This window comes from Delphinus delphis, chromosome 1 (genome assembly GCF_949987515.2).
Source record: "Delphinus delphis chromosome 1, mDelDel1.2, whole genome shotgun sequence".
NCBI classification, from domain to species: Eukaryota; Metazoa; Chordata; class Mammalia; order Artiodactyla; family Delphinidae; genus Delphinus; species Delphinus delphis.
In genome coordinates, this window is record NC_082683.1 from 135,869,340 (window position 1) to 135,888,452 (window position 19,113).

Genomic DNA, 19,113 nt, shown 5'->3' on the forward strand with positions numbered 1-19,113 from the left:
TAAAATTTATTCTTCTTAAAAAAGGAAGAAGCTATTTGCTGAGTCCAGTGGTACTTCATTTAAAAATTAACACAGCTATATGTACCTTAAAATCAGTTCCTCGGCATTAACAACGCATACTATTGAGCACCATACCCAGGTCCAGGAAGCATTTTTGTTATCTCCATATTAAAACTTAACTTTTCTGTGTCTCTTGACCTCAAGTTAAGTGTATTCCTCCCAAAAGACCTTCAATTTTTGGTAACATCAGCTCCCACATCAGTGAAATGTGGATCCACTTGACTGGCTCTTAAAGACACATGAAATTGTAGCTCTTCACTGAGAGGCCTAATAATGAGTTCACTGCATGTGGATTTATCCAAAAATTACATTATCGCTCTGTTGGATGGATGGGGAAGGGAAGAGGGAGATATGTTAATGTGTTAAAAATCTTCATAAAGTTCATCATAGTAAGCAGTGGATAATGTCTAAAATTGATTAATCAAGATATAGCAATATACACACATTATTTAGAAATGTGGAAGATAAATAATAGAAGAAATAGCTACAAATTTTGAAAATGTTTGTCTCTAGAGAATGGGACAAGAAGGGGACTGCTGTTTCTTTTGTTTAATAGGCTTCTGACATGACTAGTATTCCTTTGTTAAATTTTTTAAAATAAAATAATTGCTATGGCTTAATACATATCAGTTCTATTTCCCATAAGATGTCATAACCTTTAAATACATATTTTTAAAGAGCTAGATATCCAGAGATTAGTAGTGAGAAAATCCGTGAATTACAGTTCTGGTCTATTGGCAGTTTGTTTACTTAAGACTTGTGTAGGTAAGCGTGGACTCTCAAATACTGGATACTAGTACCTGGAAAGATTAGTTGAGTGCTGTCTTCCTCATGTGAAAATGGAACATTCCTTAAATTTAACTATGTATGTGAAATCCAAGCTTAATTTTATTTACTGACATCAAAAAGCAAGGCAAAATTTTTTCAGATGGAGGGTAAGGCAATTTGAGAATAAAAGTGCAAATAACAGAGTTAATAAATCTGCTAATATTTTCTAATATTAACTGTTGAGTCATTAGTGTATCACATACACATTAGAGTATAATTTCAGTCAGATCAAGGATTTCATCTGGTTTGTATTTCTGGGGTCTAGAAGAGAGCCTGGTATACAATATGGGAATGAAGTTTATTTGTTAAATGATTACTGAAATTCAGTAAAACAATATTTATAAATTCATTTTAAATATTGTACCATTTAAGAAAAAAAAACTAAATTGGTGAAATCTTTCTAAAATATAAAACTCTTTAACCTGTGCTCGTCAGTAGGATATGTGACTCTTGTTACTGTGCTAAGTGTGCTTATTTGTAAGAAACGTGATGGTAAGTGTACTCAATTTGCTTATTATTCCTCAGGCCTATTATTACTGTGCCATCATAGAGGATGTGATCCTGCGCTTTGCTTGGACTATCCAAATCTCAATTACCTCCATGACTTTGTTGCCTCATTCTAGGGACATCATTGCTACTGTCTTTGCTCCCCTTGAGGTTTTCCGGTAAGCAAACTACTGAAAAGTTTATCAAAGATTCTTTTTTACCTAAAAAGTTGCTCAATACTTATAAATCAGAATTTATTAAAACTTATACTTGAAAAGCTTAAATTTTCCAACTTTTCTCAAACTTTTCATCAGCCTCAGAATTGGAAAATCCTGGTTGAAGGACTAAGAGATTAATTCTTACAAAGTTAAAGTAACTGCTGATGATGACTTAGAAGCTTTTTTAGAACTGGGCTCCATTTGAACATCCAAATGGCTAATGAACATACGAAAAGGTTCTTAACATGCTTAGTCACCAGGGAAATACAAATTAAACCTACATTTGAGATATAGCTACTCACCTATGAGGGCTAAAATGAAAAATACAGACACACTAAGTATTGATGAGGATGTAGAACAATGGGAACAATTGGAATTCTCATACACTGCAGGTAGGAGGAAACTAGTACAACAGCCACTTTGGAAAACTCTTCGTCAGTATCTACCAAAGCTGTGCATGAACACCTGGGTATATAGTAAACAGGAGTGCTAACCTAAGGCTACCAAGACCCACATACAAGAATGTTCACAATAATACTATTTATAGCAGACCAAAATGGAGACTACCCAAGTGCCCAGCAATATAGAGTGGATAGATAAATTGTGGTATTTTCACACATGCAAGTCTATCCAGTAATGAGAACAAAAGACTAAATAACAACATGAATGAATCTCACAGAGCAAAATATTAAGCAAAAGAAGTTAGACACAAGAGTATGTCCCTGTATGATTCCAAATTTATAAAGTTCAAAAGCAGGCTAAACTCATCTATGGTATTAGAAGTCAAAATAGTATTTGCCCTTGTGGGACAGTGACTGGAAGTGGCACCAGGAGAACCTCCTTGGGTGAGGGGTGGAGTAATGTTCTGTTTTTTGATCTGTGTGCTAGTTACATGATGGGTTCACTTTGTTAAAATTCATCATGCAGTGCCCATCAGATTTGTTCACTTCTCTGAATGTGTGTTGTACTTAATAAAAGGTTTTTAAATCAAAAAAAGAAAGGAAAGAAAGAATTGGGCTCCATTGGAAGGGTCATGAGTGGAAATAAGGAGGTAAAAAGTCTTAGAACAGGAATTAGAATTAAAATCTTTTAAGAATCGTTTTTTGCAATTTAGCAATTTGGGTTATTCAGCCCAACCTTCTCAGTGGAAACACTAAAAATACCAGATAAAATGTTTTTTTAATCTTCCTAAAAACATTAGTGATCTGACAAGATAGCCCAAATGCTAAGTGAAGGCAGATATCCCAGGATAAGCAGAACACTAAAGCCAATTTTATGCTAAAGAAATTTGCCAGACCTAGAGACTTTGAGATTCATTTGTGATAGCCAATTCAAGTTTGTATGCACCTAATAACATAGCTTGAAAATATGTAAAGCAAAAGTTGACACTGCTAAAAAGTAAAAGTAGATAAATTTACAATTTTAGAGAAGAATTTTAACATACTTTTCTCAGTAGTAAACAAGTAGTCAATTAACCAACTTGACCTAATTGACATATTTAGAGGACTGCATACAACAAGTACTAAATACAAATGCTACACATGGAACATTTACCAAAATTAACCATATTCTAGGCTGTAAAGGAAGTCTTAACAAACTTCAGAGGAGTAAAATCACAAAAAGATATCTGAAAATTCACAAATGTTTAGAAATTAAGCATCACATGTATAAATAACCCATGGTTGAAGTTGAAATTGCAATGAAAATTTTAAAATATTTTGAATAGAATGAAATTGAAAATGTAACAAAAGAAAAGGTAAAATATAGCTAAAGCCATGCTTAGAGGGAAATGTATAGCCTTAAATGTATATATTAGAAAAGTATACAGCTCGATATTAGAAAAAAGATTTAAATAGCAAATCAAACCTCAAAAAAAGTAGAAGGAAGAAAATATAAAGAACAGAAATTAATGGAATAGAAAACAGACATATAATAGAGAAAATTAACAAAGCTAGTTAGTTCTTTTAAAAGACTACGAAAATTGTCAAAATGTCTAAATAGTACTGATCAAGGAAAGAAGGCACAAATTACAAATATCAAAAATGCTAAAGATGTTTTTTAAAAGAGCATGACAATATTATGAGCAACTTTGTGCCAATAAATTTAGAAATTTAAGCGAAGTGAACAAATTCCTCAAAAAAGCACAATTTACCAAAACCGATAAAGAGGAAATTAAAAATCTGATAGGTTTATATGTAGCAAAGAAAATAAATCCATATTAAAATTCTTCATACAAAGAAAACTGCAGGGAATTCTTCCACATATATGAGGAGGAAATATCAGTTTTACACAAAACTCTTTTAGGGAAATGAGACAATGAAAGGAACACTTCCCAGTTCATTTTGTGCAGCCAGTATGACTTTGATGTCTGAACCTACAAGGATATTTCTCATGTCCAGGGATGCAAAAATCCTAAACAAAATATTGGGTAATGAATCCAACAATATATAAAAAGGATAATACATCACAACCAAGTTAGGTTCATTCCCAGAATGTAAGATGTAATATTCAAAAATCATTTAACATTTAAAAATCAATCTATGTAACTCACCACATTAATGAATAAAGGGGAAAACAACCCTCAACAAATAAAGAAAATGCCATTGAGAAAAGTCAATGCCTGTTTATGAAAAAAGTAAACACTACAAAAAAATAAATAATAAAAAAAAGATCATATTTAATGGTAAAACACTAAGTTCTCCCTGGAGATCAGGAATGAGATAAGTATGCGTGCTGTCACCACTTCTATTTAACATCATACTGCAGATATAGCTAGTGCAATGAGGAGAGAAAAAGTATAAGGATTAGAAAGGAAGAAATAAAACTATGATTCATTGGTGACATGACTGTATATGTAGAAAATTCAAAAGAATTTACAAATAAGCTATTAGAATGAATATATAAGGTTAACATAAATTAATGTTCTAAAAAAGTCACGAACAACTAGAAAATGAAATTTTAAAAAAACATACCGTTTTGAATAGCCCTGGAATGTATCAAATACCTAAAGGAATAAATTTTTTTTTTTTTTTTTTTGCGGTACGTGGGCCTCTCACTGTTGTGGCCTCTCCCGCTGCGGAGCACAGGCTCCGGACGCGCAGGCTCAGTGGCCATGGCTCACGGGCCCAGCCGCTCCGCGGCATGTGGGATCTTCCCGGACCAGGGCACGAACCTGCGTCCCCTGCATCGGCAGGTGGACTCTCAACCACTGCGCCACCGGGGAAGCCCTAAAGGAATAAATTTAATGAAAGATGTATGTATGTGAAAATTGACAAGCCAGTTCTAGCATTTATATGGTAGCAGTAAGGATCAAGAATATCCAAGACTATCCTGAAAAGAACGAAGTAAAGGACTTATACTCTCAAATATCAAAACCTATTATATAACTACCATAAGTAAGACAGTGTCTGACGAGACAAAGAAGAGACAAATAGGCCACTGCAATAGAATAGGGAGTCCAGAAACAGATCCACACATTCATTGACACTACCTGATTTATGACAAAGGTGGCTATATAACAGTGGAGAAAAAAAGGTTCTTTAATAAATGATATTGAGTCAACTGGATATCCATATGGGGGAAAAAATAAATCTCAACTTCCACTGCATAATGTATGCAAAATCAATTCCAGGTGGATTGCAGAGCTAAATATGAAAGGTAGATCAATAAACTCTCTAGAAGATAACATAGCGGGGCCATACAGGCAGCTTTAGGTATACGGTAATTTTTTATTTCTTGTTTCTGAGTGATAATTACACATTGTGATCACTTTATAATAATTAACCAACCTGCACACTTAAAATTTGCACACTTTTATATATTTATGTTGTGCTTTAGTTAAAATGCTTATTAAAAAAAAAAAGGCAGCCCAAAAGAAAGGATTATCTTTAAAGAAATGGCTGTTAGATTCACAGCTGACTTCTCAACAGCAACAGTGGACGTCAGAAGTCATTAAAATGGTATCTTAAGTGTGCTGAACGAAAATAACTCCCTACCTAGAACTCTTTACCCAGTGAAAATATCTTTCACAAATGAAGATGAAATAAAGATATTTTTAGACAGGTGTATAGCTTTCCTCCGAGTCAGGATGGGCACATATATCAGGATGGCCTGATAAAATAAGATTGAATCTGGAAGCAGTATACTTGTTGCTGTCAGTGCTCTCTCCAAACCATTTGTCAACCCTCCTTCCCCTCTTCACTTTCTCAGATGTCTAGGTTTGGGACCTGAAATTCTCCATCACCAATAACACCTCCCCGCAAATACTCCTTTCTCTTTCATGTATGCTGCTTTATACATTAAAAAAATTTTTTGTTCTAGTAAAAAGAGGGAACTCAATTACTTTTTTTTTTTTTTTTTTTTTTTTGCAGTACGCGGGCCTCTCACTGCCATGGCCTCTCCCGTTGCGGAGCACAGGCTCCGGACGCGCAGGCTCAGCGGCCGTGGCTCACGGGTCCAGCCGCTCCGCGGCATGTGGGATCTTCCCGGACCGGGGCACTAACCCGTGCAGACTCTCAACCACTGCGCCACCAGACAAGCCCAATTACTTTTTTATTCTTGATTTTTTTCTCTTTAAAAAATTATCTGCGGGGCTTCCCTGGTGGCGCAGTGGTTGAGAGTCCGCCTGCCGATGCAGGGGACACGGGTTCGTGCCCTGGTCCGGGAAGATCCCACATGCCGCAGAGTGGCTGGGCCCGTGAGCCACGGCCGCTGAGCCTGCGCGTCTGGAGCCTGTGCTCCGCAACGGGAGAGGCCACGGCAGTGAGAGGCCCGCGTACCAAAAAAAAAAAAAAAAAAAAAATCAGCTTCATAATAGAATCAGATGTTCTATCACCCATTTAAAGCAAAAGCAAAAAATCTCCTTTGAGTCTTCCTCCAACTACTGCCCATTTTTCTGCTCTCCTTTACAGCAAAGCTCTTCAAGAGATGTCTGTACTTGCTGTCTCTGCCCTCTGACTCCTCCCCCATTCTCCCTTTAATTCAACTCAAGTCTTCTTTTCCCAATACTCAAACTGAATTGCTTTTGTTAATAATCAATAATAATAATAGCAAACACTTATGTATTGCCTTCTATGTACCTGGCACTGTTCTAAGCCCTTTACATGTATTAACTTAGTGAATCCTCACAACAGTCTTGTGAGGTAGGTACTGTTACTGTCTCATTTTACTAATGAAGCATAGGTTAAGTAAATCATCCAAGGTTATTACACCTAGTAAGTGGCAGCATCCATGATTTGAATCTAGACAGTCTCCCAGAATCTGTGCTCTTAGATCATACTGCCTCTTTATCCTCTTTATGTAAATCCAGTGGTTAGTTCTCTGTACTTATTTTACCTCTCAGCAAAGCACTTTCTTCACTTGATTTCTCAGAAACTACACTCTTCTGTCTCACTATCTATTCCATCTCAGTTCCTTTACTGGTTCTTCTTCCTCTTCCCAAATTGTAAATATTGGAGTGCTCCAGGGTTTAATCCTCTTTAATCTTCTCTCCTCCACTTATATTATTCCTAAGCCCATGACCTGAAATACTGTTCTTATGCTGTCTATAGTCCTAGACTCTCTTGAACTGCAAACTCATGTCCATGTAGCTACTGAATTTTCCTCTTGGATATCTAATGGCTCTGGCCTAATAGGAACAACCCAGATCTCTAGTAAATGGTGTCACCATTCACTGAGAACAAAAACCTGAGACCACTCACATCCCATGTCAGTAAGTCCTGTCAGCTTCATCTTCATAAATAAATCCCTAGTCTGTCTGCTTCTCATCACCTTTGTTATCCCCAGCTGTATCTAAGTCTCCATCATCTCTTTCTAATTGGTCTTCCTTCAGATGTTCTCATCTTCCTTTGGTCTATTCACAATTCAGCAGATAGAATGATCTTTTTAAAACAAATCACATCATTCTCCAGCTCAGAACTCTCCTTGTTTTCTATCACACTTAAAAATCTAAACTCTTCACTATGGCTTATAAGGCCCTCTATGGATCAGGCCCCTTTCTTTTCTACCTCTCCATCTTCATCTGCCATTTTAACCTTCCTGTTCCTCTCCAACCCCACTGACCTTGCTGTTGTTTTAACACACCAAAGTCCTGTCCAGCTTGGGAGCTTTTGTACTTGCTGTTTCCTCTGCCCGGGATACTTTTCTGTAGGACTTTACCTGACTTGCTTCCTTGCTAGATGCCATCTCTTCAAAGAAACATGTTCTATACCCTTGCCCTGCTTTATTTTCTTCAGAGCACTTACCGTTAGCTAATTGTTTACTTGTTTATTATCTGTCTCTGTCATTAGAAATTGCACTTATACAGGAAGAGGCTTTGTCTCATTCAGTGCCTTTTCCTGTCATATTGTAGGCCTTCAATAAATATTTGTTCAATAAAGGGAAAGAATGAGTACTCTGAAACTGCATTCCATGAGTCCCTTTCCTTTGCCTACTCCTTTCTTGTCCCCTTCCCCCCACACCCCCCCCACACCATCTTTTTTCTATTCTATTTTAGTATTCTAGTCCTTAATTCCTTTTTTTGTTTCTATGAGTGGAAACTTGTTATACTGGGAGGTCTACAGGTGATAGTATGTTCAAATTTTATAAGTAATTTGCCTATTCTACCCCATTTTGCTAAGGCGATTTGTGTGGAACTTCTTCCGCCTGGAGAATGAACATCTGAATAACTGTGGTGAATTCCGTGCTGTGAGGGACATCTCTGTGGCCCCTCTGAATGCAGATGATCAGACGCTTCTAGAGCAGATGATGGACCAGGAAGACGGGGTACGAAACCGCCAGAAGAATCGGCCATGGAAGTACAGCCAGAGCATATCCCTGCGCCGGCCTCGCCTTGCTTCTCAGTATGTATAGCTTCCACTTCTGTGAGATGAATTCCCTTCAGGTTTTAGTACTGGATAACATTTAAGTTAAGAAGCTATCAGGTTGAACCAGGTGAAATTGCTGGCGTTCAACCGTGTTTCACCACAAAAACCAGCAATAACAGCAGTTTCATATGATCCAACCTATATATAGAATGTCTTAATGAACACATAGTGTAAAATGTCATTAATATGCTAATTAATACTTACTAATTTGGCATTAAAAGTACACTGGGGAAAATTTGTTGGAAAATAATTTACTTGACTCTTCAGTATATCTTGTATAAAAATCATTTCCAAGTTATAAACTTTAGCAATCCTAGTTCTGCCACTTGCCATCTATGTCATCTTGGCCGAATCACTTAATTTCTCTATATTATCCCTCATCTCTAAATTGGGATTAATATGGTCCTGCTCATAGGGTGGCTGGTTAGATTAAATTTGTGATGACATGGGATTTAGACCAGTTTCCTCACAGAAAGAGCTCGATAAGTGTAAGCTATTATTATTTTTACTTTTTTACTAAATACCTACAAAAGTATTTTTATCAGTCATTTACTTTGTATATTCCTAAAAGTAACAATAAATGTAGGGTATATTGTTGCTGCATTTGAAATTTAGAGACAGTGGCTAGCACAGTGGATTGGAGTGAAGGAGGAGACAGGTTAAGCATGAGCAGTTTTCTAAAGGATAAGGGAGTGTTTGAATAGGCTAGAGGCACAGTAAAGACATGAAGGTGGAAATGAGGGGCAGAAAGAAAAGCCATGTGACTAAAACTAGTAACAGATAGTAAGAAAATTTAGCTGAATAGATGAAGTATGATTGTAGAAGGCTGAAAAGTACAAGCTTGATCTTGTAGGCAGGAAGGAGTCACAGAGAATTTTTTCATAGAATGACATTATGAAAGTAATATTTTCATAAGTTTTAATGGCACTGTGCAACATATATTGGGAAAGGGAAAACTCAAGGCCAGCTCAACTAAAAGACCAGTGCAGTATTCTTAAGTATGGAACATTAAAGACTGGAATTAGGATGGTTACAATAGGACTAAAAAGAAAATAAGGAAACATTTTAAAGGAAGTAAAAAAAAAAAAAAAAAATAGGAGGTGGTAATAACCCACAGGGGCGCAGAGTAGAAATTGCCTGAGCTTTAGATAGAATTTAGAAGTTCTCTGAAGAGGAGAAGGTAGAGAAAAGAAAAGCAGAGCAAGGAACTGAGTCTTAGGGAATAAACACAGGCAAGAGAAAAAAAGAACCAACAAAAGGGGCAGGAAAGGAATGGTCAGGGAGGTCAGCAGGAAGAACATCAAAACAAAGCATGATATTATTATATACAGCAGGAAGCAGAGTTTGAAGAAGCAAGAGGAGGGGATGTGGAGGCTGGTGGAGTCAGCAAGATAAGGGCCACAAAGGGCTAGAAGGCAGTGCTGTGGGTGGTCGTCTCATTGAGTTCCTAAATTGGAAAGTCTAATCCTTGTTAGTTACCAGCAGAGGGCAACCTAAACATACACTCTTTTTGTTTCAGAAACAAGGGAGCTCTTTGGCAATAGATGTTTACGTTCAATTTCAGGTGTTCAGTGGAAGAACGCTGGGATACTAGATTGCCACCAGAGGAAGACATTTAGAACAATGGAGCAGGTTATATGTAATATATGTAACAAGAGAGCAGGGAATCTAAGAAGTTCTGAGATTGAGTACTGACTTTGTGACTCATGCAACCTTTAGCACATCCTTAACTTTTTGAATGTCTATTTTCACCTCTGTTGAGTAATAATAATAATACCCACTTCACCTCATGGGGCTTGTGAGTTGCAGAACATTTTGACATTATCTAATCCCATTTTTCATCCCATGCAGGAATGTCTTTTACAACATCCTGAATAGTTGGTCATCTTATGCCGATTGACAGTCATCAGTGATAGTGAAGTTTATAACTATACGAGGCACCTGCTTTTATTGTTGGATAATTATTGTGGTAGATAGCTTATGTTGAAATATGCTTCACTATAATTTCAATCAGTTGATCCTGATTGGGCTTTCTAACATAACTTCGTTTTCTGCCTCTTCTATGTATACTTTGTTAACTGTTTGAAGACAACTGTCATGTCTCTCCTTAGGTCTTATCACCTGCTGGCCAACTCTCCTGGTTTTTCATGTGTACCTCAAATGATTCTTCTATCATCCTTATCATAATTCCTTATATTTGTTTAATGCTTTACTGATGTTTTTTATATCCATTTTCTCACTTGATATTCATACTATCTCCATGAGGTGAAAGCAGTATTTTGTAAAATAGGTATTATTATTCCTGCTTTACAGAGATGAAAATTGTCACTCAAAGAGGTTAAAGAGATACATCATAAAATCAAAGTCCCTCCATTGCACATGACCTGGCATTGTTTTTGTTTCCTTCCTCTGGTTGCAGTCTAGTTTCTTAGTGTTTTTCCAGTAATACCAACAATTGAATACGAAACTCCAGGAACAGTCCATCTGGTGTCCAACAGTGTATGGTGCCTGTGCCTGGTATTTTTAATGGTAGTAAGATTGGAAATGTACCTAATACTTTGGATGTGTTTGTATTTTAGTAATGGACTAAGTTTTTTCTTTTCCTGTTATTACCACTAGATCCAAGGCTCGTGACACTAAGGTATTGATAGAAGACACAGATGATGAAGCTAACACTTGAATCCTCTGAAGTCTAGATTAACATCCTTGGTTTTCCTACTCTACAGTTCTTTCCTCGACCAACGCAACCTCTAGTACCTTTCCAGCCGAAAACAGGAGAAGACATGTAACACATTTTCCGAGCTCTTCCAGATCGGATCCTATGGACTCCAAACAAGCTCACTGTGTTTCTTTCCTTTTCTTCTGGTTTAATTTTCATTTTCTATTTTTAAAACAAATATTTACTTCATTTTGCCAATCAGAGGACATTTTAAGGAACAAAAACATAGTATCTTATGGATTGTTTACAATCACAAGGACACAGATACCTGTCAGGATGAAGAACAAGCATTGCAAGGACCCTCTGATGGGACGGTACCGAGATATCTCGGCTTCCGCTTGGCCCGGTTTTGACTGGTTGAAACCGGACATTGGTTTTTAAATTTTTTGTCTGTTTATGTGGAGAATTTTTTCCTTTCCTTCATACCCAGCGCAAAAGCACTGGCCGCACTTGCAGGGAAAGTGCAACTTAGAGCAGTACCTTCATTCACGAAGCTACTTTTTAATTTGATGTAACTTTTCTTATTTTGGGGAGGGTTGCTGGGTGGGTGGGAAATATGATGTATTTGTTACATATGGTTTTCTCATTATTTATGAAACTTAACCATAAAAGAATGATATAACTCCTGTACAATGAAGGTGATAACAGTGAAAGAAGACAGGGGAAACTAATGTTGGACAGCATTTATGAGGGTTTAGTCCACAATACCTCTTTCATGAGACAACTTGCACCAGTTTGACTTTTTCTTTCCTTTCTTTTTAATTTTAAGCCAAAGTTTTATTACTGATTTCTTACGTTGCTGCTGCTTTAGAATCCTGAGCATGTCTCTCATAACAAAGCATCCACACACTTCCACACAACCAGTTGAAATTTCTTTAAGAGCTCTGATACTTTTTTCTTTAAAGGAACAGATGTGGAATACATTTGCCCATATTCCAACCGTAACAACTGAAGTTATGCCTTATTAAGCTTCAGCATGCAGGGTAATTGAAGTACAGCCTTTACTAACTCAGAATTAGAAGACAGAGCTATTTCAGAGACTCTCTACACCCTCATTGGATAGTTTTTCTTATCGGCCCTCTTACTTTAGCCCGAATTTGATCAAATTCAAAGTCTGTCTTGGGGAAACCATGCTTTTGAGAGCATAGAACAAATTATCCTTCCTCTTTTACATTACAGTGATAAAACAGACCTTAGCAGCCATTTCTCCCAGCAGTTTTTTTTGTTTTTTGTTTGTTTGTTTGTTTGTTTTGTGGTACGCGGGCCTCTCATTGTTGTGGCCTCTCCCGTTGCGGAGCACAGGCTCCAGACGTGCAGGCTCAGCGGCCATGGCTCACAGGCTCAGCCGCTCCACGGCATGTGGGATCTTCCCGGACCGGGGCACGAACCCGTGTCCCCTGTATCGGCAGGCAGACTCTCAACCACTGCGCCACCAGGGAAGCCCTTTCCCAGCAGTTTTAAAGGATGAACATTGGATTTCATGCCCCTCCTATGATAGAAAAACTGCTTTTAAAATTTGGGGGTCTTGAACTTGGTTATACACAAAAAGTATTTCTTAGAAATTTCAGACTATCATGGTCTGTACATAATGCTCATTTTCACTTGTCTAATTTCTTTCCTATTTCCTAAGTCATCCAGATAAGCCCAAAAGCCATAAGGGATTTTACTTTCTTGAATGTGGTTGGCATTAAATTTAGTATTATCACTTAGTATTAAAAACATGGTTACTACCCCTTAGTATACCCTTTTGTCATCAGCTCTTCTCCCATGTATCACAAGTCTTTACTCATCCCTGTCGTAATTCCAGTAGATTAATTAAAGTTCCTGTTACTACCAAAATTCTGCCAATTAACTGACAAATAGTTTCTTTTTAAAGGAGGTTTTCTTTTTTTCATCTTTATTCTTACAAGTTCCCCAAATCTGTTCCCTTCCTGAATCGAGGTTTTTTTTTTTTTTTTCCCTGAAAAATCATAAAACTTTGTGGCCTTTATTGTTTTTTTTGTTTTGCCAAGCATGTTCCTTGGCCCAAAACTGAAGAAGAGAAGTTTAATTTGGGGTTTTTTTTTTTTTTTTAGTTTAAATAAATTGAATCATTTATGATAATCAATGGTAACAATTTAGTGACCCTTAATAGTTTAAAGGTCACATTATTTATACTTGGGATTTTTTTTCTAACTATTCTGGTTTTGTACTTTAAAACTATGGGGGAAATATCACTGGTCTGTCAAAAAGTAGCAGTAATTATTCCTGAAATACATAGATAAGTCCAGTGGACCAGTCATTTCCTGTACAAATAAAATTGGTGGTACTAATGTGTATCCAGAGCAATTTGAGTTGTCAACTTCATTCTTACTAGTAAACCTATATAGTGACACACAAAATCTTACAGTTGACTTCTGGTATTTGAATTCTCCAGTGTTTTTACTTCAGTGTATCCTATGACCAATTTGGTCTTTCTTCAACTATTATGATTCTAGGCCCTAATCAGTATTATTTTTTTCATAGGTAATACAATGTTAGAATGTATTATTTTTCTGATGTTCATCCTATCAGCATAGTCTATTCAAGAATGATAAGGCTTATGTAACTTTCAACTTACTATGACAGTTACTCAAATATGTATTTAAACACAACAGCTTTATGTTCCTCCTAAAGCTGTAAAGAGAAAAGAGGGCTTTTCCTCATCAGGAGAAAATGGTTTGGGAGACAGAATATATATTTAATTTTTTTTCTCCGAAAAAGGCATTGTGCATTTTTCTCTCCTAAGTTCTATATGCCCTAGCCGTTGTGAATGCTATATCCTACCTAAAATTTTATTGGAGCTTCTTGTACGCTGAAACTCTCAATAGAACTCTTAGGAAATGAATGTCACAGAGTCATTTTAAAGGAGCAGCAATCTAACCAAAGGTAAAACTTCATCTGATCTTAGGTTTAGAAATTCTAGCTTTATTTTATTTGAGAATCACTCAATTTGATATCAGTGAAAATACTCCCCAAATTAATGAAAAGGAAATATAAAAAACGAATAAAATTCCTTTTTCATTTTATGAAAGAAAGTATGGAAAGCATTGATTTGTGTAGAGAAAGTAAAAGACAAAATTGGCTTATTTTCTATGCACAAATATGCACCTATTATTAAGGCTGCCTATACTATTAAAGTGGAGTCATTGAGGAGGATTTCATACCAATACAGAGAGACAATAAAATGATCAAACATTACGTCATCATTAGGTTATAATAGTTATTTCTAATATTGGAAAGATGTTGAAAACCTATGTGCATCTTTCTTTTCTGGCATCAGCCATTTTTCTCCTTAAGAAACCTGCTTAACTTCAAATTCAGAAGCAATGATGTGAGAGGAGAATGCCAGTCACCCCAGCAGTAACATGTATGAACCCTTAAAGAAGGAAAATGGAGCCCAGCCCCTAGGATTTGTGGCATCCCAATATTCTCAACATGAGAGTTCTAAGATTTTAACAGATTTTACTAGAAGTAACTTGTTGCTATATGGTATCCTTCTACCATGATTTGACCAAAGTACAGTCATGATAACTAGACAAAGCAGTTCATCCTTTCTTAACTAAGGCAAGTTAAGAATAGAAAAAAGTAGCTTATTACTGAGCATACAGGCATCAGATTAACAGACATTTAGTTGAAGAGAAATAAAATAATTGTGGAGATAGCAGAGAAGAGCAAAAGGATGTTGGACCTTGGCAGCAGGGCAGTTAGGAAAGTATATGAGCTTGATGGCATGGAGGTGACAATGCCTTGCTGTCTCTCCTTTCAGTGGTTATACAGCTGGTAAGAGACCTGCCTGTGTTTCCCTACCATCTTTCTCCACTACTTTGCTTTATTCAGGAAATAGTTCTTTATGCCCAAGTGCAATTTTCTAAGCAATGACTAGAAAAATTTCTTAGTCTAAGAAAAGTAATTTAGAAAATAACTCTATCCATGGCATTATTTTATTCAAAAACTTAGGTTTTTCTGAAGTGATTGCACTTTATTTGGTAAACGAATTTCAGATTATTGTTTTCTGTAATAGTTTGCATGAAATTTTCTAGCCCAAAAAAATAAGTACTTCTTGCTATACAACATTGAAATTTTTAACATTAAGATAGCTTCTCAGATTGAAAAAAGTTATGTTGAATCTAAGGCTTTCTCAACTACAAAATCCCCATACTTTTAACAAATCTAATTTTAAAAGCCAACAATAAATAAGATCAGTGTCACTAGGTTAAGACAGTAAAAGTTCTAGTAGAACTTCAGGAAAAGTTAGGTAAAGAAGAGTAAATCAAATTTATGGGCTTAATTCATTTTATGACACATCTAACTTTTATTTCTTGCTTTGGATGATTAGCTGAAACAAGGAAAATTAAAGACATTTTGTAAATAACTTAAACACACTTCATTTCTGCATTTCAGGTATCAGTCTTGATAGCAAATCTTAAAAGCTAACCCTCTGCATTGTATTTTCAGCCTATACAATGTCAGAGCACAGTGGGAATGTGGGATAGAGTTGATTATATTAGAGCATAAGAAATTTGTGCTGGCCAATGCTACAAACCATTAATTCAACCAGCATTAAGCCACACTACTCACCAAATATGGAAAAGTAAAAGCATTTCATTAGATTTGGAAGAGCTTAGTTTAAATGATATGAGAAGTTTGCCTGGGAATGGAGAGGAGCCTGCTGATGGGAATGGCTCATAATGCCTTTCTGGTATGAATTAGAAAAACTCTGATATTGAGTTGCCCCTTAAAAACAACCTTCCAGAATGAATTTGCTTACTCACTGTGGAAGAGGAAGTCAGAGGGACAAGATGAGAGTTTCCCCTGAAGAGAAGAAAATCGTTATACTGCTTTTCATCTAAACCATGTTTCCTTGTAGCAGACCTTTGGTTCGTTTTATTATTAAATCAAAGTCACCTTCAGTTTTGTTTGTTTGTTTTTGTTTTTTTATGGTGCCATCAACCTAAGGAGGACAATCAAATAACCAACTGTTTGCCTTGGATTCAGTGTGTCTGCTAATTACACAGTCTCATCTTGTATACCTTCAAACCAGTTACTTCTACCATGTTACCTTAGTTCTTCCTATGCCCTTTCCTCTGTACCACCACACATCAGAGGGAAGACTTACTACCAGAAAGATGTGGACTCCTACAAAAGCGAGGATTCCATCTCACTATCCCTTCATCATTATCTCTGAAGTCCCTACCCACACTACCCTGATTGTCCTGTAGCAACACCAGCGTGATGGGAATAGGGAGGAAGATTGTGGGGAATCCTGAATGATCATGATGTTGTTATTCTTTTGAACTGTAAAGTGAAATTGTGAGCCACTCACGTTTGCAAAAAGAGCAGAACTCTTAAGCTTTATCACATTGTGAAGATTAATATCTTGCTGTTTTCCAGATTAACACAGAAGCTTGTATCCATGAAGAGTATTTAGGAGGGCAATAGGGTGTAAAAGGTACCTGTCTTTTTGAATCCTCTCCCTCTACTTATGTTTCCTTCACCACCCCCACCATGTTGTGTTGGTCAAATGATACTATTCTATGAAACTCTGAACTATAGTTGTCAAAAGTAACTATGGAATGTGATTAGTCCTCTGTGGGTGCTGCTTTCCCTCTTTTTTCTCCCTTGCTTTCTTTCTTACTCTCTCCACTCTGGTAAATGGAAAAGGTGACGTCAAAGAATTGATGCTTGCTTGAACTCATGTTGTATCTGTGACTATGCTATTACCTGTCTCCTTTTTCCTTCTTTCTTACATGGGTAGAATTCTTACGAAGTGTGGAGTTCCCTTCTTGAAAGTAGGTTAAATGCACAATGTGGTACTGTTTTATAGTTTGTAGATGGTTGTATAAAACAAAAAGTTAATGTGGTTATGTGTTTTTAAAAGAAAACAAGTGATTGGTTAAAAAAACTCTGTCCTTTTTTCATTATTACAAGCTTTCTCTGTTTTCCAACAGTTTGCTGACTCCTTTGTCACTGGCGAATGGTTTGTGTGACTCTGTTTTTCTCTCTGGGTTTCTTGGATCCTGAACATGATTCCTCTTAGGACTAACTTGTATAAGGGTTTAGGGCAAACAGACTTCAAGGGTGAACATTTTTTTTAACTCTTTTACTAAATGGAAAAATAATCATAAATGGCCTTTTTTCTTTATGTAATATATGAAGTGTGACTCTAAAGCAATGGATTGATGCAACAGGTCTTTTTTTTTAACTCACACAAAGAATCTCAAATACCAGATGAAATGACCTGTTCAGTTGTATCTTGGCGATCCAGACACCTGTTATCACTGCATACCCAGACCGTGTATGGGAACATAGAATTTTCTGTGGAATTCCTGGATCAGTTATTACTCCTTATATCTCTAGGAAAAGTTATGAAGTTAACTGACCCTAGGATGAGTATACTCAAAATGGAAAGAGAAAAATATTTTATTGACTAAGCCAAAAAGCCTTTTCATTTTATTTTAATATCAGAAGTTCTATTCTTACTACGTTTCTATCTAGGCTAATATGATAATGTGCAGTTACCAGGTTAAAGTCAAGATAAGCTGTGAGGGGCTTCCCTGGTGGTGCAGTGGTTGACTATGCCTGCCAATGCAGGGGACATGGGTTCGATTCCTGGTCCGGGAAGATCCCACATGCCACGGGGCAACTAAGCCTGTGCTCCACAACTACTGATCCTGTGCTCTAGAGCCCGCGAGCCACAACTACTGAGCCCGCGTGCTGCAACTACTGGAGCCCGTGTGCCTAGAGCCCTGCTCCGCAACAAAAGAAGCCACTGCAATGAGAAGCCCGCGCACCGCAACTAAGAGTAGCCCCTACTTGCTGCAACTAGAGAAACCCAGTGTGCAGCAACAAAGACCCAATGCAGACAAAAAAAAATTTTTTTAATAATAATTAAATTTTTAGAAAAAGATAAGCTGTGAATATATATGAATCACTGGATACTCAACAGCCCTTTCTATAATCTGATGATAATAATACATGCTCAACATTTGTATACCTATAGGCATATAAATACACTATAGTTTTTTTTTTGTTTTTTTTTTTTACTTTTTTGCGGTACACGGGCCTCTCACTGCTGTGGCCTCTCCCGTTGCGGAACACAGGCTCTGGACGCGCAGGCTCAGTGGCCATGGCTCACGGGCCCAGCCACTCCACGGCATGTGGAATCTTCCCGGACCGGGGCACGAACCCGTGATTAGATTTTTTTCTTAGTTTATGAGAATAATAATGATTAATTTTACACATTTTTGGTTTTACTTAAATACATAAATTTTATTAAATATTCATGAAGCTATTTTTCAAAAACTGATTTGAGGAATTTCTATAATTTTACAGTTTCTGACACTTCTTTTTCTTACTTTCCCACCTTTTCCCTAAGGAAATTAAGGAATTTTTGAATTCTTAAAAAATTAATTTAGTATGTGTTTACTGAGTTCCTATCATATACTAGGCATTACTTTGATACTTAATTTTAGTTAAAATTGGTTTAATAACTATTATAGTTTTATGGAGACAAGCAGGGAAAGATGATAAAATTACTTCTAAACTACTTATCTGAAACCACTGCCAAAAAAGCCAGACTGTCACGTTACTAGGTATCAGCACCCCAGGATAAGCTGAATTTTCTATCACCAAGTTAGAGATTCTTTTTTACCACTTCCCAGGCAAACATCAAATCCTATTATTTGGGTTTTTTTTTTTAACTCATCCTTTTAAAAATAAAAGTATTAGAACTGTCAAGATTTGTTTCTTCAGAACTTTCTATTGCCAAAAAACTGTCCTTATAATTCATCTTATAATTCACTTAGGAATGTCTTATCTGAACGGATGTAGTTCTTTTTTAACAACTGGGGGCAGCTTCCTACACAGGAAACAAATTTAAGTGATATCATTAAGTAACACATTAACATCAAAGTCCAGT

General features: G+C 36.6%; 1 protein-coding gene across 1 annotated transcript in view; it reads left to right on the forward strand.

Annotated features, from left to right (window-relative positions):
• The window catches only part of XPR1 (xenotropic and polytropic retrovirus receptor 1), a 199,241-nt gene extending 187,523 nt beyond the window's left edge, over positions 1-11,718 (forward strand). Inside the window, exons 13-15 of the mRNA XM_060034998.1 lie at positions 1,414-1,553; positions 8,210-8,431; positions 11,075-11,718. Of these exons, the coding sequence (XP_059890981.1) occupies positions 1,414-1,553; positions 8,210-8,431; positions 11,075-11,135 (423 nt within the window). The 3' untranslated portion in view covers positions 11,136-11,718. The remainder of the gene's footprint in view (positions 1-1,413; positions 1,554-8,209; positions 8,432-11,074) is intronic.
• The last annotated feature ends 7,395 nt before the right edge of the window (positions 11,719-19,113 follow it).